Source organism: Carassius carassius, chromosome 3 (genome assembly GCF_963082965.1).
Source record: "Carassius carassius chromosome 3, fCarCar2.1, whole genome shotgun sequence".
NCBI classification, from domain to species: Eukaryota; Metazoa; Chordata; class Actinopteri; order Cypriniformes; family Cyprinidae; genus Carassius; species Carassius carassius.
In genome coordinates, this window is record NC_081757.1 from 4,067,408 (window position 1) to 4,090,764 (window position 23,357).

Genomic DNA, 23,357 nt, shown 5'->3' on the forward strand with positions numbered 1-23,357 from the left:
CGGTGTTTGTGTTGTGTGTGTGTGTGTGTGTTTTAAAAAAAAAAAAAAAAAATTACACAGGGTTTTTGAATCTGAGGAGTCTTAACACTAAAGCAGTAATGTCTTCATTTCTTATGTCATCAAGAGTTAAACTGTACAAGTCAGTTATTGGGTATCATCCCATGGTTTACTGACACTGTCCTGTATGCTCAAATGAAGCCCATTTACCATGGAGCCTCTGTTATAGAACAGGCCTCCTGTGTCTACACTGTGCAGGGAGCCCCAAGGCTGCTGAGGTCCAGTGTGGAGTTTTAAGGAAGGTGCTTTGGGTCCTATCTGTGGATTCTGGATTGGAGCCATGCAACTTGTACTAGTGGTTGGGCATGTACTCTGAGTCTTTGTTCCTTGAAGAAAAGCCAACTGGTTCTGTGAATGGACCAAGTTCTGAATCAAGCTTTGGGTCAGGATGTGATTCTGATGGTGGGTAGGGGTTAGGATTTGCTGGTTTTGATGAGCCAGTGCTCTGGCCAGGTTAAGGTTGTGGTGCTGGTTTGGGTGAAGCAGTAGTTTTCCCCTCCAGTCCTCTTGCTGCTGCCGATGGATCTTCATGTGAGCATTTCTACTTTTGATTTTATAAAACATCCTGAAATGGCAATTTGCAAGGTCAAAGGGAAGGAGAGATGTCGATGTCAAAAGCATTTGTTTGCTATAGAAACAAAGACCATGCCTTTTAAACTTGATACTATAACACAATTTGCCAATACATACTTGCCACACTGTTTACAGGGAAAGTTTGTGGGAAGTGGTGGGGTATGAATCAGTTGGTCAATACTGGTTTGGTTAACCAACACCTTTGGGGCTGGAGGAACCTGTGGATGAGTAAAATGCCATGTTTTGTAACGATTGCTAAAAAGGGGTACAACTAATTCATTTTAAGTATAGAAAAACTGTTGTCCTTCAGAAAATAAGCAAATCACAATCTGTAGGCCATTATATTTTTATACAATTGGTAAGCGGGGGAATGTGCTGCCAAAACCTTTGTAATGGGTTATTCCACAAAATGATTTTATCTTCTAAAATAGCTCAAAATATCACAGACTGACATCACCTGCTGGTCAAAGCAAAACTCAGAAACATGGTAGACATATTATCTCATAATACCGTTAAGCTTAAATTTAACTATATCATTAACCATTATTAGAAAAAAGCAGTAAGGGAATGCTCTTTTAGTAATAATTGGGAGTTACTAAAATTTGCTATTTGATATGAGAAACTATGGAGGTGCGCTAGCCAAGCTTAGGAAAGCTGAGGAAGAGGCAATAATTAAGATTGCTGCCGTTACTCAGAGGCCTACTGAAAATCTCTCAAATGTTGAAACTGCTTTGCTTGCTTAACTACAAAACCGGCTTGATGATATTTACAAATGTAAAGCTGTGATCTAGGAGGAGATGGATGGAGCAAGCCAAACAAAATTCTGCATACTACTTCAGGTTAGAAAAGTCTAATGCCAGTTATAATTGCATGACTTCCTTCATTGCTGATGGACAATTTCTAATTTTTGCTATAAGTTGTTATATACCTCTATGTATGAGGAGGATGACACAAATCCTCATTTTTAGACTCAATAGTTAACCTGAATACCATAGATGTAGATGACAAAAATCGGTGTGATGAACCTGTTTCCCTTAAAGGAATAATTGATTCTATTAATCATCTTAAAATCAACAAATCTTTGGGGAATGACGGTATTACTGCAGAATTTTATAAGGCCTTCTCTGAACCCTCCAGCTCCATTTCTTGCAGAAGTTTGTGCAGAGTATTCTGAGAACATCTCTTCCTCCTATCTTGACACAGGGTGTGATTACTCTGATACCAAAACTCAAAAAGGATCCACTTCTTATTAAAAATGTGTTTACTTAACACTGATTACAAGATTATAGAAAAAAGTTTTGCCCAAATATTGCGGAATGTGTTGAGCTATTTAATTAATGAATCTCAATCTGGATTTATAAAAAAAATAGTCACTTTTCTAATAACATCAGATTAATTTTAGACATCCTTAAATCTGATTTCAATTGAGAGGAAAGGTATTTTTTAAGACTTCTACAAGGCCTTTGACACCTTGGATCATGCTTTTATTTTCTGTTGCCTTCGAAAAAATTTCTTTCTTTTTCTTTTTTTAAGAGGAACCTCTTGGGTCCCTATACAATTAATAATATTCCAATTTAAGAGAAGATATCTTATTTAGGTATCTCTATATGTAAAAATCAAAATGATGTGTATTTAATTTTTCCCCAATTATTGAGAAAACACAAAGAAAATATGTGACCCTGGACCACAAAAGCAGTCTTAAGTCGCTGGGGTATATCTTAAGCAATAGCCAAAAAAAAAAAAACACAACAAAAAACACTGTATGGGTCAAAATGATCAAATTTTCTTTTATGCCAAAAATCATAAGGATATTAAGTAAAGATCATTTTCCATGAAGATATTTTGTAAATTTTCTACCGTAAATATATAAAAACTTAATTTTTGATTGGTAATATGCATTGCTAAGAATTCATTTGGACAACTTTAAAGGCGATTTTCTCAGTATATTTTTTTTTTTCCCACCCTCAGATTCCAGATATTCAAATAGTTGTATCTCGGCCAAATATTGTCCGATCCTAATAAACCATATAGCAATGGAAAGCTTATTTATTCAACTTTCAGATGATATTTTTAGATGAAAAATTGACATTTAAGACTGGTTTTGTGGTCCATGGTCACATTTAATTTATGGCTGCAGAGAGACATCTCTGAGGGGAAGAATATCATTAGGCAAAGGAGAGGGAATATTATATGCTGCTCAGTCTCTCCATCTTGACGACAACATTCTCAAAAGTATTGACAAAATGTTATTTAATTACTTATGGAAAAATGGCATACATTATACCAAGAAATCTGTTGTTTTGAATACTTATGAAAATGGTGGTCTCAGGATGTTAGATCTTTGCACATTTAATAATATTCCAAATTCCAAATGTGTGAGTTCATTGGAATGCCTTTGTTTGTGATATTGCCTGGAGGAAAATTGGGCTGATTCCAAATAGATACCTAATTACTAATAAGATTATCCATTGTGTATATCCTGTTAATACCTTCTTAAAGAAATTCAAAAAAAGATATTCATACAAATTGTTCTTTTTGCAAACAGCACCCAGAGACTATTGTGCATTTATTTTGGCTTTGCCATGCCTCTAAATTATTGTGGAAAGACTTTCCTATTTGTTACTGAAAACATTGCTAAGGATTCTTTACTTGGAAAAATGTTTTGTTTGGAGTTGAACATGTACTAAATTTGTATATACATAAATGTAAGTTTTCAGGTCAGAAACCACTTTTTTATGTTTTGCTTGCTGAATTGCAGCATTACTTTGGGACGTCTTTAACTCATGTAACAAGAAGGCTTTAAAATTTTTTAAATCTTTTAGTTATATAATAAACTCTGTAGTGTTTTTTTTCTTCTCTTTTCTGTATTTTTGTTTATTTGTTCTACAAGGTGGCTGTTTGTTTTTCTTTGTCTATATAATGTCTGACATTTTTCAAACCAAGTGTAATCTATTAGATTTATTTTTTTAAATGAAATACAATTAAATATAAAGTTTAGCTAAATTTGTGCTCAATGTGCAGTGCTTGTTTTGTGTGCTATTAGGTAAGGCAGGCCAAACTAGGTCAGTTAATTGCAATCAGCAATTGAATATAATTCAAATTTTTCTATTAAATTAATAAAAAATCAGCTAATATTATAGAACCATTACAGATCCATTCATGGGTTTACCTGATCATATCTCATGCTTGTATAGACTGATACCTGCAATAATCTAAGTCAGTCTTACCTGATTGATGGCTGCTGCAATTCTCTCTTTCTCCAAACTTTCCTTTTCTCTTTCCCTCTGCTTGTTTTGTTTCTCTGAAAGCCTCTTGGAGTTGTAATAGAATTCAATACACTGTGACACCTGCTTTGTTCTCACCTGAAAGTATGAGAACTGTAAATACGCTGATCCTCTGACATTTGGTGGTTTGGACTTGCAAATATTCAATATATTACCATTTTGTGTATAAAGGAGAAATCTTTTCCATAAATTGCAAATGCTTTATGGAACAGCCTTTGTTCACTCAAACTCCATATATCCATGCCTAAATGGAAAGTGAAACAGGATTAGTCTTATTTATATGATGCTGACTGTAAACGTTTTTGACTGTCGACAAATGAGATGTTTACCAGAATAGTGATAGTTTTCTGATGGAGGGGAGTTTTTAAACAACAGCATCTCCAGCGCTGCCTGTTACCAGGGAAAATAAGGAGTCATGATTACCAAGGACATTATGAAGAGGTAACTGTGAAAGCAATCACAAACTATCATAAATTTACAAGCATGAATTCATAATGAATATTGCCCTCACTAGAATGTTTCCCTGGCAGTGAGACAGGCTATGAAGAGCAAGCTCCAGATTGGCGCCACCTCCTGGTAGAACACTGGAGGCACTCAGGTCAAGAAGATTCTCCACTGAGGTTCGAGATCACACTCATTAATGAAGAAAAACAAGTGGTTTAATGTTAATTAAAAAATGTAATTATAATTACCGTGCTGTAAAAGGGTGTCATTTTCCTGTAACTCTGCCCAAGGTTTCCATAGCAGCTCCTCTCTGACTGGTTCCTCTGGACACATCTCATGCTCTCTTCCTATTATCAGATCTGGCAGCTCAGCTTGGAAATCTGGGCCTATATTTATGCACCTTGGGTGTAAATTGACAAAGTTTAATGAAATCATCTGTTTCAGAAAAGCTTGACACTAGCTTCTTAACCCTCTGGGTGAAATTTCAAATATCGTTTTTTATTTATTGGAATGGTACGAAACTTGGTAAAGATTTTGGAACATGCACACAAAAAAAATCATGGGCATGATCTGAAAAGGTTAAATGGTCACATTTTTATTGTTCACAGTTATTGAAAATGAATGGGAAGCCAATTTATTTTTGTAGTAGAAATGTTTGGTATTGCACCCAAAAAAAGAAATCTTACTGTGACCTTGTATATTTGTGATATCAACCTCAAATTTGGAACACAACTTGTTTAGATTCATGCCTTTGATTTTCTTGCAGTTTTTGAGTAAAACACATTTTGAAAATATAAATTTCATATTAAAAATTGTATTCTGTACAATCTGTACAATTCACTTCATCAATAATCTGCCATGTGTCTTCTTTAAGAAGAGAAGATACCAAACTTAAGTCTGTGCTCCAGGGGTCTGTGTTATAAAACAAGTTGACCAAATAAGCCAGGCTTATTTTAGTTAGTCTTACTTATTTTGAAACAAATCAACTGACAATACGTCAGACTAACTAAAATAAACCTAGCTTATTTGGTCAACTTGTTTTATGAAACAGGCCCCAGTTCAAGATTTACGATAGTTTAAGTTGGAAATAAAATGTTCAGGTCTACGCTTAAAAAGTGCGCAGGTATTAAATGGATCATAACTATTCCATAAATATAGTTTAGAAATATGAAATCAAGCTATAATATAGAACATTCATTTAATTGAAATAATTTTTTTTTATTTTTTATTTTTTTACTGCCATGTGAACAATGACAGGGTTAAAATAATTCAACACAACCAAGCAGATGCTCCCCAAATAAAGAAAGAAAAGAATTGACAACAAATAGTACATTATTTTTCTTCTGACAGATTATTGTTTCCAAATAAGTAGCATTTATTTTTAGCTTTTCAGACATGCTCTTTTTATAAAAATTTAACAAAATAAAAATAAGTTGTATTAGCTCAAATAGTACAAATGCTTCATGTGTGACACCAATGAGCGACCAAAACTAAGAAAAACAAACACTTGAATGCTGACCTTTGTGAGTCATCATCTTTCCTCTCGTCTGTCCACAATGCTCTGTTTTCCACAGCTAGGGAAGACAGTAGGTTGCAAAAGAGTCCCGTTCCACTGCGTGTTGGGTTCAGCATTGGAGGTGGCTTATAGTGAGGTGCAGTTTCTTCCCAGTTCTCCATTAACTCTCTACTCATCTGGATCACACTGTTGTAAGGAACTCCAGTATAGACGGAACTGGGAACATTCTACATGAGGCAAATAAAGCTGCATGTGAGTGATTCTGCTTAAAATAATGCTCCCATGCATAAAGGCTTGTGGTTTTAACCTGTAACAGTTAAAGTTTTATTATATATTTTACATGTTGTATATTACTACCGTTCAAAAGCTTGGGGTTGGTCATTAAGTGTCTTATGTTCACCAATACTGCATTTATTTAATCAGAAAATACTGTAAAAACAGTAATATTTTACAATATTATTACAGTTTTATTTATAACAGTTTTCTTTTAAAATATATTTTAAATAAAACGAATTTTTCAGAAATTATTCTTATTTGGTTCTAAGGAAACAGTTCCTATTATTATCAATGTTTAATACAGTTGTAATGTTTTTCTTTTTCTTTTCATGGAAGCAATGATAATATTGTGCAGGATTATTTGATGAATAGAACGTAAAAAAAAAAAAAAAATAATAAAATATATATATATATATATATATATATATTTTTTTTTTTGCATTATAAATATCTTGACTATCATTTATTCAGCAAGGATTAATTATATTGATCAAATAAGTATTAATTTGTCTAAAATGTCTTGTAAATTACAAAATGTAAATTAATGGTCTCTTGCCTGTGTGCTGAAGGACACCTGAGATTTGTCTGAGGACCCAGGACCGAAACTCAGTCCGTAACCGAATCGTGTTCCTTCTCCTGACCCTGACCCCTGCACATGGAGACTAGACTGGTGTAGAGAAGGTCCAAACGAATGAGATGATTGCCCCATCTGTCAAAAAAAAAAAAAAGTTGCATGCTAGCCTAACCAGCTTAAAATACAGAGCATTAAAATGGGCTGCTATGATGTTAAAGCCATTAATGCATCAGTCGATTATGCTTGACCAGGCTAATAATCCGATGACAAACCTGAGACCATGTCGTGTGATCTTCGGATGTCCCGGGCTCATGGCCCAGCTCTTGTTGCACGCAGGCCTGGTGATGGTGATGTTGAGCCAGTACAGGGTTGAGGGGCATTTGCAGAGAACAGTCTAAACAAGAAAGCACTTGTTTTATTAAAAGTCACGCTTGAAGTTTAAAAATAACGGCACGCCAAGACAGACCAACACACAAAACATAGTGTTATGTTACCTGTGCCTTTCTGCAGGGAGTTAATATGTTTCAGATGAGGCCCTCCATGCTCTGAATAAACCAGAGAGGAGTTTGAATCTTGTGCAAGGTGCTGCGTTAAGTCCAGGCCGTCGCTGTCGTCAGCTTGCAGCTGGAGCCAAATGGGGTGATTGAACCTGGAGGGCGAAGGTAAAGAGGGAAAGAACTGCAGCGAACCATCCGTCTGAGTTTGGATCGGTGAGTGGCTCAAGATCTGGCCGGGCAAGAAGTGTTGCGGTCGTTTAGGCGGAGAAAAGGATGGAGCAGGAAGGGGCGTTGGTGGTGGGCTAAGAACCAAAGGGAAAGAGAGAGCATGTGACTGAGGTGTGGAGCTGTTAAAGCCGCTCTGCTCTCCTCCACCCGGCATTTGGGTGGCGCTACGACTGCAAAATGCCTCGGAGAATGAATCCAGTTTTTGTTGCTGACGCCCAGTTGTTTCAAAACTCTCTAATGCTTCTTGCTGGTGGCAGTGAGAACTCCAGTCAGTCTCATAAACTCCAGCTTGTGCCTTGTTCCTGTTCTGTCCCATAGAGGACACAGGGGATGCATTCCCCCAGTAAGAAGCGTTCCCCGTTTGATCTATTCCATTCAGAGCGTTCCCTGTGCCATCCGTGGCTTCACAAGGGACCTCAAACGGGCCGAGCCCACTTATAGAACCTTGCTGGTAAATGTTGTGGCTTGACCTTTGACCTTCTGTCTGGTGTCGGAACATGGGAGTGAAGGAGAGCGACTCGGGCTCGGGAGATGTAAGGTCAGCCATGTGGCTTGTTGCAAATGGCTGCACCGTCGAGTTAAAGGACGCTCATCGCATCTGAAAACTGAAACGACACACAAAGACAATCAGAAGCCATCAAAACCTTTTCAACCTCATGATCGTTTGTGAGCCAAACCACACAAACAAATGCAATGAGACATTTTCCCAACCACTGAATGGTTTGCCTTTGTCTTCCTCTGTAACAGTTGCTTTTAAAGACAAACATTCATACAGAAATGCGGAAACGTTTCAGCAAAGAAACAACTGAGAAACGTCAGCTACAGCTATCGAAAGAAAGATACAGCCTTTGTTCTGCGGCTTTTGTTTATCTTTTTACTTTCTTTCTCATCCTTCTTTCTCGCTCCGTTTGTCTAGTACTCACCAGTGCTTCACTTTCTTTATCCATAACCTGTTGTTTTTTGTACGTATGCTATCCGTTCATGTTGACCTGCGAGTTGTTTGCCGTGTGTGACCCTTCTTTCCAGCTAACAAAATTAACATACAACCACGGGTGGAAGCAGGCGCTCTTTCTAGCTCTTCCTCGCTTGTGCGCATTATCATACTTAAATGTGAAAACTCGTTCTCACACATATTTCTTTCACAGGTGCCGCCGATCAAAAGGTAAGTCTTCAGTTGTCATAGTCACCCCCTCCCTTAAAACCCTGAACCGAAAAACCACATCCTGAGGAAGCAGTCACGGATCTCCCTCTATCTCTGTCTTTCTATATCTCTCTCCCTCTTCTGTCTTGCTCTCCTCCTTAACCTCTTTTCCTTCTCAGTCTATTTTTATCCGTTCTCCAACATTACATACTCACAGTCTCCCATAGATCACCGTCTTCTCTTGGTCGAGTGTGGGTCTAACTCATGGTGAATAGACAGAGGGCAGATCAGAAAGGGCTGATTCCAACCTAACCTTACTTTAGAATACTTTTTACAATTAACAAAAGCAGCAGGATGAAAGCATGTTGTTTTCAATGATGTTGGCAGGTTATGAGACCTTTTGGGGCTTAGTGTGCTTGCGGCTCAGAATGTTATCTTGAGATTCACATCTGTTGTGGTTAGTGACTTGTGCGTAAAGAACATAAGAGTTGTCAAACTGGCAGGTAAGGCGTGGGTGTACATGTAAGTGTATATGACGAGTGAGAGGCAAAGCTTCCTGTCAAGTGTGTGTGTGTGTGTGTGTTTGTCGGTCATAAGAACATAAGAACAAGTATTTTTTTTTTGTATTTGTATGTGTATGAACAGTTGTGTTTTTGTTAGTTATGTGGTGTGTTAACTGATTAACTTGATTGCTTTATTGAGATTTTGTGCATGCATATACAGTGTGTGTGTTTTTTTTGTGCATGTGTTTATGCGGGCGAAAAGACAAACTGTGTTTACGCCAGTGTAATCTGTGGTTGCTCAAATTAAATCATGTGACGGGAAGTTGACCATGAAACAACAACAGAACAGGAAGTGGACAAGGGAAACCTCCGTACACCCCGCCTCCGCTCTCTCGCTCTTTTTCTGCAAGTGTATCCCTCCTATACCCACAATATAAAATCGTTTCCATACCGCATACATTGTCTATACACCCCTTTTTCCACCCACACGTAGTGTTTCCCTCTCTTTTCTTTCTGCTCTCATGCTAGCTTATTTGCATTATTTTAACTGTTAATTATTAAATGACAGCAGTTCAGCATAATCATACATTTTTATTTTGAATGACTGGTCTACTACAGGTCCACCCACTCTGTCTCTGTACGTCATATTTCGGTCAGAGGCATTAAACCTTTGAGAGACCGTGAATCAGGACGGCCCCCACATAGGTTAAAGGTTTGGCAGTCTGGCTGATGAGGGTGATGTTAATTCAGTGGTGAGTACAGTATGAACGTACCTGCAGAAATCACCTACACAAACCTCACCATTAGCATAATGTGGGTGAAAGAATAAAAGGTGTAAGACAATATGGCGAGAGAAGATGGATTCGTGGACCAGATAAATGTAGATTTTTCACTCTCACTGCCCTACTTTTTTGGCTTTTGTCGTTAAAAGTCTACTTTGTACACATTTTTATATTCAAGAACAGAGAGTGGGAGGGATTTAGGACTTAAAATACCAGCTTTGTTGCATGAAATGTTCATTCTTAAATCAATATTACATACCTAAAAGCTATTCGTGATCAGGTAATACTGGAGAACGGGGCGAGCGGGTTAAGGAGGGACAAAAACAACATAGGATATAACTGATGGAAAGAGGAGTGTGGAGGCTGTTTTCTAGTTTTCTGTCATATGTGTGAAAGACAACAGAGGAGGGGGAAAGCAGCAGAGCGGTTTGGACTTTTCTCCCCCCCCATCTCTGTCTATCATTCTATCAAACCGTTTATCTTGTCTTTGAGACAACGTTCATAAGTGCATGCAGAGAGATCACAGAAGAATGCGTTAAAAATTTGAAGAAGTAAGAGAGTAATGAAAGCTGAACCTAAAACTCTTGTTAAATGAACCCTGAAGTTTAGGTTGCGCAAAATAAATGAATGTGCTTTTTACAGGTACGACTTACGTCCCCCCAAACCTGTAGTTTCTTATGAATTTAGGTGCTTCTCCATTATTAGTCTGGCTAATGACCGATGCAGAGTGAAATGAGCCATGATGCATTTTAGGAGAATTAATTCATTTTTAAAACACAAAGTGAATTCAGAAATGGATAATGTGTTTAGCAAGCCTCCACTTAATTTCAGTAGTCTAAATTTCAACTGACTACACGTGGCCATAATTTGATATCATAGAAAAGAAGAGAATAGCTGGAAATACATGAAGATTTGAAAATCTACTTCACTTTTGTGCACATTTACTGTTGTAGATTCTGTTGTATCATTGGGTCTTGTAGCATGTGAGATTCTTCATTTAAACTGTATAAATTATTTATTGTAAAGTTTCAAACTCTATACTTATGTCTGGCAGTCCATGACTTCCCAGCTCTGTGAAGGTGACCTTTCGAAGTCGTGAAAGCATATAATATTATTTTAAATAATGACTTTTAAATAATATTTTTAGGTTTGGAATTGTTTAAATTTTGCTGGCGGCATTTTATAATCGCTGTAATGTAATGCTAAAATTTATGAACCCAAATCAAATGATAAACACAAAGGTATTTCACGTGCTGGTTTTTGGATAACTGACCTGAAGTCTGTTAAAAGAGGCAAAATCTGCAATTAAGATTTATTATATTTTTGTATTTGAATGGAAATATATATATTTTTTATCATGGGTAGTGTTATTCAGTGTTACATTGTTATGCATTATCCTATTGAGCCGTATTTATATTATGTCTATAAGACGATCTTTGATTCAATTTCATCCGTATTAGATCTGTAAAAAAATATATAAAATAAGATAAATAAAAATATGATATATGCAAATTAGATAAATATAGCATTAGAAGTTGCACAAAAGTGATAATAAATAAACAACTGTTTGAATGTGTGCTTTTGTATGATTACATGAATATATATAATGGAGTGGTTTTGTTCAAAAGGTTTTCAAATGAGAGAATGATAAAATATAAAATGACAGAGCACAACATCTATGTGTCTCACTAAATCACTGCAGTCACATTCATATAATGATTATTTATCAGATTTATCACCGATATTGTCAAATTGTTTTCTGTTTGTTCATTTGTTTTTTTTTCATAAAAAATTTGCGGATTTAACATTTAATTCTTAACTGAAAGTCTTATCGTTTTTTAACACGTTGGAAATATTTATCGCAGAAGGCTAAACATGAATGCAAAAGCTTCAGAAGCAATCTGTCCTTATAACAGCTTTAATAAAATCGTACATTTTGATGCCATATCAAGTATTTGTATATACTATGTATATTTTTTTTTTTGCAAAAATAATCTTATGTAATTATCTGTTTTATCTGATTAAATCCAAACTTACTGCTGTTGCTTTTTTTTTTAAAGATTTTGTTCATATTGAACAGGTGCTACCTAGATCGAATATCTTGCCTTTCATAGTCAAATAATAAAACATATTTATAATCAAATAACTGCAACGACTGTTAAATGAACTGTTTCTAAGGACTCCCAGAGCCTCGCATCTAAACATGAATATGAACATCTCTACATGAAGACATACCATACTATATTTTATATAAACAGTGTTAGAATTACTATATATTAAACCAGCTAACAAATTCCTTTTGTCTGATAGGATTCATGTGTTTTACTTAAAATATCAAGTCAGTTTACATAAAGCCCATTCTAAGTTTTCTTTTTCATATTCCATAATTATAAAAAGAAAGAAAGTAAAAGGAAATATAAAAAGCTAATTTGTTGGTGACCATCGTCATATTCAATTTGACCCAGTTCATAATAATGGAGATCTGAGGTTTAAAATCAACTTTGCGCCTTATAAAAAGCCCAAAACTCATACCTGAATAAATGAAGACCTAGCACTGTACTGTTTAAGTATTACTTATGCATATTAAAGCTAAATTTGGCTGTAATGATCAGGATACAGGAAATATGTCCTTGGTGGATGCCAACATCCTCACAGAATAAACACAGGACTCTTGCATAGACATCATTTAAATATCCAAAAATATTAAAGGTACAATGCAGAAACTATTGCAGTTCTGTTAGTAGAATGATTCATGTTACACCCTAATAGTATATAATCACTTAACTTTGAGGCTAATTTTGTATTGTATATATTTTCAGGAATCAAGATCATTTTCAGGCGGTTGTAGGACGTTATCCGTCAGGTGAGTTTAATTTCATAAATAACAATACTGAATCAATTTTCTCTACATGACCTTATACTTTTTGCAATAATAGCAAAACACATCAGAGAAAGTTTGCTTATTAGACCCTTTTGTGTAAAGATGAAAAGTACGGAAAATACAGAAGAATCAGACAATACATTATTAGGAGCCTGGGTTATTAATAATTTGCATGATCAACCATCAACAAAAATAGGTCATTACTGACGGCTGTTTTGGCTAAAGGGAAGAACCTTGCACACACTTAGTTGTTCAGGAATTTCAGTATCATAATCATTGACGCAGGTCTTCAAGGAACTACAATTGCACTTAAAAGGTGAGACAAAAATTATGCACAAAGCTTAAAAATTTAAATAAAATCTTACCCCTTAGAAATATTTTTTTGATTATGATTTCCAGAAATAGAAGCTTTTGTTTTCTTATTTTAGAGTTTTCGTTGTTGGAGCGCAGAACCAAGAACAAGTATTCAAACTGCTTTTTCTCGCAGGATTGTACGCAATCCAATTCTGTTTCTCATGAGAATGTCTCGCAGGGACACGTTTCATCTACAGATTATCCGAAAATGATCAATATTCGACTTTGTCGTTCACAATCTGAAGAATGTCATAGACGTCTCAAGATACTAATGGAGCGAACATTAATTAGCATTGAAAATGTAAGTATTATTGTAGTATGCATCTCATAAACAAAAGATGTTCATTAATTAAATGTAAAAAGAGGTACATTATAGTCAAAAAGATACCTCGGTTTCTAATGTGTCCTCTGTACTCCAGTCGTTTTCCGAAACTAGGCCTCAACATCAATGAGTTCTTTTATGCTACACGTAGATCCATGTTGCTTAGATGAACCGGTTTTTGCACAAGTCTACGAGTCTGATGCAATACACAGTCTTAAGAGTTTCAAAAATAAGCGACCTGCGCCTGCATCGCTTTACATTCAAGATGTAAAAACAAACAAGATGAGTGTCATCGCAGCCATGCCTGTGTCTTATATAACTTTGTTTGCAGAACTGAAACACATGTGTATATACTTGTGAAACACTATGTATTAGACAGTTTTATCACTCGCTAACTCACTTCACTGTCCTTTTTTTGTTGTCTTGTCCACAAACAAAGTAAGACGTCACTTACCTCTCAGTTTTGAAGTCAAGGCCTGCAGGACAGTTGAACTCTGCGTGTTACGTGCACGTCTGTATACACGAGTGAATGAAGGAGGGATGCACTGGTAAGGTAAGATAGACAGTGAGAAAGACATGCAGGATCTGTGGAGGCGTTAGTGATGGTAACTTCGGTACGGCAGTCTTCTCTTGGTTCCTCTGATCTTTTGAAGCCTTGTCATTGTGATCCTGGAAACGAGTGAGAAAAAACATCATACACCGTAGAGAGAGAGAGAGCAAAAAAACCTGTATTGCTTCAACTCAGACCTCAGAGGCAGCTCTCAGTTTGACAAAGCGCCTGTCCTTGCCCCAGGTCTTTTTCACTCTCTCTTTCTTCAAACCCATCTAGTATTTGATTGCTATTTACTGCTATTTAATCCGGAACAAATATTCTACCACCTATTTGTTCTATGTTGAATTTGATTGTATTTCCATGGTCTTCAAACAGGGGTCCGTGAAGATACTTAGTTGAGTAAAGATAGACGCTGATCATAATAATAATAAAGCATAATAAAATATATACACAGTGTTGGAATAGCAGAAATGGTTTTCATTTAAATAGCCGTTGATTGTGGATATTACATGCTAAGAGAAGTTTTTTTAGTGCACTCACAACAAATCTAAATATCTGATTTATTGAAGTCAAAATATTATTTAACATCACTTAATCAACCAAATACATCATACTACAAAAAAACTAGTATTATTGGGAAGAAATGGCCTTTAAAGCAATAATTAACCCTAAAAGAAAATTGTCATCATTTATACTCATGTCGTTCCAAACCTGTGTGAGTTTCTTTCTTATAACATACGTCTTATAAATGACATATTCTTCATAATATATTATTTTTTGTTCATCATAAGAAAGAAACATATACAGGTTTAGAAGGACACGAGGGTGAGTAAATGAAGACAAAATGTTAATTTTGGGGTAAAAATGAATATGTATTCACCTTCATGTTGTTCCAAAACGTATTCTTTCTTCTGCTGAACACAAAGATATTTCAAAGCAAGTTTTGGCTTTTTATGTTTAATCATTGAAAGTTAAAGGGATTCAAAAACAACTTTTGTTGCATGACACTTCCTTCAAATGATCTTCTTTTGTGTTCCACATAAGAACTTGTACAGTTTGGAGCACGTGTGAGAATAAGTAATGAAGTTTTTATTTTAAAGATGCAACAATTGCTACGTGTAGGTGACATATTTCCGTAGGCCATTATTAATGATGAGGTATGAAAATGATTGTTGAAATTGCAGTACAGCCACCCTCATTCATTTTAGGGAGTATCACTATTTCATGCAGAGTATACAACGTTATATTTGATATTGAAAGTCACACTTGTGCTGAGAATAATATAGAGTTTGGTGATGATGATGCTTATGAAGAAATGTTTGCGATGAAGATGGGGGTTCAAGATAACAGGGTTTAATGAAGTTTAGTAATGTGAGTAGGCTGTAGCAGTAAAACCGAGAGTCAGGCATGACTGGGCATTGTTCGGTGAGGAGTTTCACATCAACAGGGCGAGAGGGGGCGTTGTGTCTTTCTTTCTCGTGTCTTTTATTGAGATGAGGGAGGAGAAGTAGAAAGGGAAAAACAGATAATTAAGCCTGTACAAAACCCAGATCACACGAGAAGACAAGTGGGGTTCAAAGTTACCAGAAATGTTTCATGATTTTAAAGGTATTTCAGATGCATAACTGAAGTTGAATAAGGTGATTTGGTTCCACTTTCAAAGTCTGAAAAAACCAGATTCACTGCCGTCAAAAGTTGCCCAGAGTCAAAATGAAACCCCATCCCCACAGAAAAGAAACACACAATCACACAGGTACACACACACACGCACAAAGACACATCTGACAAATACGTGTAACACACACATGGGTTTGTGACCACACTCTGTCATCTCAAGAGTGCGACGTCGTGTTTTACCAGAAACACGACGCTGTCTCCGTCGATTTTGAAATATCACTGTACCCCCGCTGACATTCACATAGACACACACACATGCACAAACAGCTGATGTTATAACATTGTCTGAAACATAGTCAAAGTATCCCAACTATTTACAGTATGTGTGCAGATATTGCACAACACAATTTGCTGTATTTCAGTTCATAAGTTTATAATTCAGTCCTTTTTCTAATGCTAGGATTATATAATTTCTAACAACAAAACTTTGGTTCAACTCATTTTGTAAAATAATAGAAAAATGCATAAAATATTTACATTGTCATAGAGAAGTAAAAAAAAAAAATAACAGTTTGAAGCAGTTTTTTCATATATAATATTACACACACTACAATTACTTAAACACAGCTGTAATATTTCCATCAAATACTGCATGTCACCAAAATGAGTTTCTTTTGATTGAGGTTTAGATTAAGTGTGATAGCACAAGCTTACTCGATTCAGTCAGAGCACATTAATCCTGTTTAAATGTTTAATATGTTAAATGTAGAAACTGTGTTGTTTTGTTCAGTCTTTATCTGAACATCTGACCTGGATGTTTTTCCCCTTCTGATTTTAGTTTTTTCCTAACACCTTTTAGTTCTCACCAAACATTTTTGTGATCTATTTCTAGTTCTTTACCATGCATGTTGTAAACTTCTCTAAACATGATTTAGATTTTATGAATATTAATTGTTATTATTCATTTATATCGATACTATACTTAAAGAATTACTCTTTTATAATGAACAGAAATTAGAAAATGCATTAACTGTATTTTAAAGATTTGGATGATTGATCACTATACAACATAATACAATAATGTAATTTTCTCTAGCATTGAAGATTGTCTGGATTTTTTTACTTTTCTGTACAAGAAACATTTTCTTCCGTCTGTGGGAGGACATGCAAACGAACAGCCCTCACCACCGCTTATATCTGGGAAAGTTCACAATCAGAGTTGATCAAAATTTCTTACAAGATCAATCTCTTTCTGTCTCATACATGTTAACACAGAGATTCAAGCCCATCATAAGCTTATTGCTGAAAAAACATATGATATGGGACCCACAGAAACTAAAGGTAAGTAAATGAGAATTATACACTTGAAATTTCAGATTTGACCTATGACCTTACATTAATCAACATTAGACTGCCATAAAAAACAAAAAACAAAAAAAAAAACAAATGGGACATCAGGTAAAATGCAAAATTACCAAAGCGTGATGTTTTTACTTTAGAAAGAGGAACTTTGCCATATACGTAGTAATCCATCTAATCCTGAGAGAGAGAGAGAGAGAGAGAGAGAGCGAGAGAGAGAGAGAAAGTACAATAATAATATAATTGTGTATAAATCAAACTTTGTTATACCGAGCCGTCATGTTACATATTTCTTAACTAAAGAGCTAGATTTATGACATGTCACACTGACCCGTTCAGCATTTAGGTGCTGAAACGTTACTTGTTTTTAACAAGCTAAAGTGTGCAGGAAGTAATAGAGTTTTATATAGTACACATCAAGATCGCACATGACACACATACACACACCTGTTGACTTGAGTCTTCCTTTTCCTGCCTTGAGAATTAACGACACATGGCATAAAGCCAAGACACAAGTGCACAACAGTTGTGTTGTATGGATAAAATCACAAGAAAAAAAAAAAAAGGTGTTTCGTACACACAAAAACGTACACGTCATTTTAAAATACACAGAAAAAAGGAAAGACATACAGCAGGAAACATTTATCAGCTTTGTTGTTATGTTGATTTATTTGTGGTTTTGTTCAAACACGTCTGTGCACTGAAAGTAGACATGAAAACCTTTTTATTCAACTTTATTAGTAGATAAGAGAAGTCAAATTCAATACAATGATTGACACAAGTCACTCATCAAAAGGCACTTTAAAATTCAAAAGCATTTAGACTTTTTCTACTTAAGCTTAAGGAAGCAGAAAGACACTAGGCCTATTATATCAGCCCTCTGAGAAAGTCAAACAGCTCTGAGACGAGCGTAAGTGTGTCTAACCAGCATAAGGATAAGAGAACAGAACAGCCTGTTTGGGCTCAAGCTGTAACTTCTCTAAGGAGACCATGCTATCCACGGCTAGATTCACAGCATCTGTGGTGAGGCGGACCTGAACCTGAGCCGGCAGGTCATTATAAGAGAGGTTCATGATTACAGTGGCATCTCCCCAGTTAATAGCAGTAAGGAAACGACTGCTCTGATCCCAGAGGCGGAGAAATGCTAATGAACTGGCTGAACTGTAAAGGCTGACATATTCTCCATGCAGAAGTGATCGCTCTTTTCCCCTCAGATCACTCAGTGTTTTGAAGAAGTTGCGAACTGCGATACGCTCCTCCTGCAGAGTCTGAATGAGTTGAAGACGGAAAGAGCAAGATTCAGTGTGCTGGTTTTAAATTCGTAATTAGTACGGTGATGAGATCATATCTACTTGTTATGAATAGTCATGTGAATAATCAAAATGCACCTTTGCTGTTGCATTCTTTTCTTCTGCTGGGTTTTCCAAGTCCCACATTATTTGAGGTTTTTCCTGTAAAGGAGGAATCTTAAGTCATCTGTGTTTTAGCAATAAGCTGGTAACTTGGCTAAATATACACAGTAGACTAAGACCTCAGAAGTACTCCCTTCTAACACTTATAACTTGATTTTATGTGTTGTTTAGGAAATGTGTCTGATGGCAATTCATAGCACAGTGCAAGGGGCTCTATGGCATATTAGCATAAACTGTCTTCTGAAATAAGTTTATATCTACTGCGATAGTTTGACGACTTTTTATAGTTAGCTACCTGAATAATAATCACATTGGCTTAATGACAGGGACATCTGAAGGTATTTAAGTCCTGGTCTAAGATCCTGAAACAGGCTCAATTTAAATACACATTATCATTAAACTACAATGCAGAAATACTAATGAAAGCAACCTTATATCACTTATTCACCAGGGTTGTGTGCCATTTGGAACTGAATCAAAATTAATTTTAAATTATAATTCAGTTCATGAATTAAAAATGCAGATTTACAAGAAAGGATAATTAAAGTAAAAAATTTAATATTTACTATTACTTAAGCCTAGAATGTTTAAAAATAGTTTAAAAGTTGGCATTAAATGAGAATTCACCCCATTTATCGAAATGAATGTTTTTGTAATTCTGAACAATTATTCTGAGGATCTTTCCTTTTTTGACCTTGTAATTCTTAAGTCACAATATAAAAGAAAAGACCAGCTACTCTTATTTCACTGCAACATTTGAACATTTGCTAAAAGTTTTTATAGGCCTTAAATATGGACTAAGGATATGTAGATGGACAAACAGACAATACACATGATAGATAGATAGATAGATAGATAGATAGATAGATAGATAGATAGATAGATAGATAGATAGATAGATAGATAGATAGATGGGTGGATGGATGGATGGATGGATAGATGGATGGCTGGCTGGGTAGATGGATGGATGGATGGATGGATAGATAGATAGATTTTATTTAATGCTGTACTCACCCCAGCCTTCAGTCCGACCTCATCTCCAGCGCTGAACACAGGTGTGCCCGGGAGGGTGAACAGCAGCATCTGATAGAGTCTTACAGGCGCTGCTTGAGTTCTGGAAGCCAGAGTCCAGCCTAGACTCGTCTGCGGGTGACTGGTGTAGAGTTTCTTTACTACCCTAGTCTGAGCCGGATCCAGTTCAGTCAGAAGCAGGTCAACACCTGAGCGGTTCAGCATGAGAGAGACATCATCCGTGAAGAGATTGGTGAAAGATCCCATCAGAGCTCTGCAAGTCACAAGGAGAAATAGATAGGCTCTTGAAAGCACAAGAAAACAAACAGATAAAGTAGAAAGACTCTTGGCCTAACTAGAGGGAGCAAGCAGCAGTGCTCATTACCCCGTCTGGCCAGCAGGTGTCTCTTTATCATTAAACAATTCAGCAGTATAGGAACTCACTAGGTCGTAGCACACAATTACAGATACATACACTTGTTTGGTCTCCTCAGTTTTGTTGAATAGAGCTTGTGTAGATTGCCAGGACGTTGTTGTCATGATGTTTCTCAGGTCAGGCAAGAAAATACCACCAAATCCTTTTTTCAACCAGTGTGTGCATGCATCCTGAATAATTAAATAAAAAAATCAATCGGTATACCCTTTTGTATACATCAATATTTGTAATTTATAAGATATTTTATACATTTTTCCAAGATAAGATTTTGTTTGGCTAATATTTTCTTTCTCATATATGTCTACTATCTTTTCATCCACACTTATTCTCAAAAATAGGCATCCCTTTATAATTTCCTCTTTTTTTAAAACAGCACTTACATTTATTTTCTCAGCAACAGCGGTAACATTGTTGAACCAGACAGAAGCGTTATCATAGCTGGGTGTTAAATTCAGCACCATTGGAATACCTGCAAAAGAGAAAACAACAAATACCAAGAGAGAAAGAGAGCGAGAGCAGGGAAAAAGAAGGGTTGGGGAAATAAAAAAGATGTTTTATAATTAAGTTTGCACATGCTTAATATTTGTATTGTAATATCATTTCATTTCCACAAAATACGTCATCTGCTAAAAAAAAAAACTATGCCAAAGCTTTAAAATAAACTAATGATGCCTTCATTGCCAGTCAGATTTCATAAGGTACACTCTTAAATTCCTTCCCAGCGATGCCATAGAAGAACCATTCAGTCAAAGGTTCTTTAAAGAACCATGTCTATCTTACACTTTTATAATCTGAGAAACCTTGTTTCACCACAAAAAAACCTTTTGTGAAAGAGAAAGTTTCTTCTGATGGTAAAGGTTCTTTGTGGAACCCTTTAGACAAAAAAGGGTTCTTCTATGGCATCGTGAACTCCTAGCTGGGTAGAAGGCCATACAGGGTCAAAGGTCACCTTTTTTATGTGCTTGGTCCAGCAGAGATTTCAGATCATTCTCAGTGCCTACTGCAGATTTAACAGAAACCAGATCTAGTGTATCCAGCTGGTTTCCTTCCACAGTGTGTATCGGACCCAGAATAAGACCCCTCACCTTCATCAGGCTCAGATAGTCCAGCTTTTCCTCCACTCCTACAGAGAATGAGAGAAAGAGAAGAGATTGCACTGATACCATCATGAACCCTCAGCTGTTTTACATTATGAAATAAAAACTTGAGCAAAAAAAAGTGTGTGTGTGTGTGTAAGAATTGAAAAGATTAACAAATGTTTTGGCTAATGCGTGTTTGTATACAGTATGTGCAGTTTGCAGTTCTGTAAAATACTGAAAAACAAGGCTTCTTATAAAAAAAATTACAAATGGAATAGAATGAAAACCTCTAAAAACCTAAAATCTTTCATGAGGTCATTTCTCTAAGGCTTTATAATTGTAATTCAAATAATAAAAAAATCCACTTACCTTTCAGTCCCTTTTCAGAGAAGGCATTCACGTCAGATATCTGGTACAGGGGACCTTCGTTCCACCACTTCATCTCAGGAATGGGTTTACAGCGTGGGGCCTGTACTATGATGACTATTGCTCCAGCTAACATGCCAACCCAGCCGAGCAGAAACAAACCCAGCAAAGCCCTACGTGTCTGAACCCACCTGCAGAAAATATGCAAATCTATACAGTATGAGACAGACAGACTGTCAAATGTTTCAATTTAATTTCATAATCCTCGTGTAGGTTGCCTACCCAGCAGTATTGGTGATTTTCATTAACTCATCCTTGGAGAGGCCAGTATACTTCACTTTAGCGTTTTCTGGGACGGTGACCTTCACGCAGCCATTTTTTTGAGTCTCTCGGTTCATTAGCTGTTTTTCCTGATCCACCTCATTCAGTTCTACGTCCTTCATTTCTCTTTATGTACAGAAGGCTTTTTAAAATACTGGATTAAAACAGCAAAAACTAGTTAAAAAAATGATTCATTAAATCTGGAAACATATGGTTTATGGTTAAAAAGATTATAGTATAGATTGCCATAAAAGTTATAAAGTTTTAAAAAAGAATACAAAGACGCAACCTAAAATGATCGTAAACCCAAGGTCAAAAATACCTGCTGCTGTCATAGTAAAAGTATTAACTAAGTTATACAGTAGCTTGATTTAAAAATGTCAACATATATAGAATAAAACTTTAATTAAGAATAAATCAATAATTCAAAAACAAAATTATCTAAAGAATGCACGGTTAAATACCTGTCCAGAGTTGAGGCGTCCTCTGTGCTGTCGGACAGAAAATAGAGTACAGTATGGTGGTCAGTTCACTTTTATGAAAAGGACTTCATCTATTCCCGCCCCCAACAGCCAACATACAAACAGCACTGGAGGAGTATAGTAGAGAAAGTCATAGATTTCTTCAACCAAACAAAATATATCATCAATCATGTTTGATTAAGTACCTTTTTAAGCACGTGTAGAAAGTCAAAGTATCAGTCCCTAAAGAAGCAAAATGTCATATTTTTACATATCAGCACATAGTTTTGTATAAAGTATACAGAGTATGTATAGAGTATTAAGACATGTTCAATAAAAAATGACCATTGAATAGCACTTCTGTATTAAAAACGACTGCAGAATAACTACAAAAGTCACGGTGCAAACCTATTCCCTCAAACACTTGCTTTCAATGCACTCAACACCCAAGATAGAACTAGACACAGAGCTGTTTTTTTTGTTTTTTTCTGTTACAGGAAGGTGTAACCAACACAACTGTAAAGCTCTCGAAACGATCTCAAAGACACATCTTCCCTGCATGCCATTCTGTCTCCTTCCCTCAGTTTAAGATGAACAATAGCAGCCGAGGGGAAGAGGAAGAGTCTGAAGAGAGTGGTTTGTTTTCTCAGCGCTCTGCATGAGGTCCTGGGGTTCACAGATGCTCTGCAGGGGTCTGGGTGGACCTTTCTAAGCCTGTCTGATATTGCTCTCCACAAACTCTTTCAAAGACATGAAAAAAATATGACAGACCACAACCAGATGGAACTGGTTTTATCTATTTTTTCCCCAAGCGTGTTTATTGTTACAGTTGGGAGGCTTTGAGGAGCCATGGTTGTCTTGTTTGAGAAGATGTAGAATTGCTCTTCATTTCAATGCAGGTTTTCCGTTAAGTACTGTAAGAACTGTGTGTGCTTGAATCATGTTTTTGGAAACAATTTTAATTCCTCAGAGAAATTTTGTGTGAACAGTTTTAAAAATAACCATTTTCTTGGTGTGAAGAGCATTTAAAAATATAAATGTCCTTTTTCTGTAAAACTTCTTTTGTCTTTTGTGTATTGCAAAGGTTCCATGGAATTTGAGGGATCTTCATGGAACCATCGAAGAAAATAAAACCTTTATTTTTATGAGTGTTGTATTAATCGCGATGTAATATAATAGTGAAAAAGGCATGAAATAGTCATTAATATTTTTGCATTGTTACAAAAAGTTGCCGATTTGTAAAAACTATAAAACGTATAAACCTTTTTTAGTTGGCTGATTAATGTGCAAAATATAATTATGGGCTTGCA

The 23,357-nt window shown here is 36.0% G+C and overlaps 2 protein-coding genes across 5 annotated transcripts; both read right to left on the reverse strand.

The window, feature by feature from the left end:
- Positions 1-47: 47 nt before the first annotated feature.
- si:dkey-19b23.10 (uncharacterized) lies at positions 48-14,130 on the reverse strand. 3 transcript variants are annotated; one of them, XM_059521639.1, is made up of 12 exons: positions 13,887-14,130; positions 7,219-8,054; positions 6,997-7,118; positions 6,707-6,859; positions 5,878-6,101; positions 4,607-4,758; positions 4,426-4,529; positions 4,244-4,304; positions 4,070-4,158; positions 3,858-3,992; positions 748-848; positions 48-622 (listed from the first exon to the last, which is right to left on the reverse strand). In XM_059521639.1, the coding sequence occupies exons 2-12, from the start codon at positions 7,994-7,996 to the stop codon at positions 145-147; spliced, it is 2,397 nt and encodes a 798-aa protein (XP_059377622.1). In that variant the 5' UTR covers positions 7,997-8,054; positions 13,887-14,130; the 3' UTR covers positions 48-144. The 3 variants fall into 3 exon arrangements, with proteins under 3 accessions (XP_059377622.1, XP_059377640.1, XP_059377631.1); XM_059521657.1 differs by lacking the exon at positions 13,887-14,130 and adding an exon at positions 8,806-9,167; XM_059521648.1 differs by lacking the exon at positions 13,887-14,130 and adding an exon at positions 8,373-8,798.
- Positions 14,131-17,749: 3,619 nt separating this feature from the next.
- On the reverse strand, positions 17,750-22,190 carry zgc:158423 (uncharacterized protein LOC790938 homolog). 2 transcript variants are annotated; one of them, XM_059525352.1, is made up of 9 exons: positions 22,051-22,190; positions 21,548-21,740; positions 21,269-21,456; positions 20,770-20,943; positions 20,201-20,289; positions 19,860-19,990; positions 19,388-19,658; positions 18,350-18,412; positions 17,750-18,229 (listed from the first exon to the last, which is right to left on the reverse strand). In XM_059525352.1, the coding sequence occupies exons 2-9, from the start codon at positions 21,706-21,708 to the stop codon at positions 17,882-17,884; spliced, it is 1,425 nt and encodes a 474-aa protein (XP_059381335.1). In that variant the 5' UTR covers positions 21,709-21,740; positions 22,051-22,190; the 3' UTR covers positions 17,750-17,881. The 2 variants fall into 2 exon arrangements, with proteins under 2 accessions (XP_059381335.1, XP_059381325.1); XM_059525342.1 differs by lacking the exon at positions 22,051-22,190 and having other exon boundaries at positions 21,548-21,945.
- Between the last annotated feature and the right edge of the window lie 1,167 nt (positions 22,191-23,357).

Bases quoted from the DNA above. Each gene is read 5' to 3' on its own strand.
- zgc:158423 (XM_059525352.1), bottom strand. From the start codon at position 21,708: ATGAAGGACGTAGAACTGAATGAGGTGGATCAGGAAAAACAGCTAATG. The intron at 20,944-21,268 runs GTAAGTGGATTT...CATTCTCTGTAG, and splicing joins CTCTGAAAAGGGACTGAAAG to GAGTGGAGGAAAAGCTGGAC. The intron at 20,290-20,769 runs GTGACCTTTGAC...TCTCTTTTGCAG, and splicing joins GGACCAAGCACATAAAAAAG to GTATTCCAATGGTGCTGAAT.
- si:dkey-19b23.10 (XM_059521639.1), bottom strand. From the start codon at position 7,996: ATGGCTGACCTTACATCTCCCGAGCCCGAGTCGCTCTCCTTCACTCCC. The intron at 7,119-7,218 runs GTAACATAACAC...TTTCTTGTTTAG, and splicing joins CTCCCTGCAGAAAGGCACAG to ACTGTTCTCTGCAAATGCCC. The intron at 4,305-4,425 runs GTGAGGGCAATA...CCCTGGTAACAG, and splicing joins ACTGCCAGGGAAACATTCTA to GCAGCGCTGGAGATGCTGTT.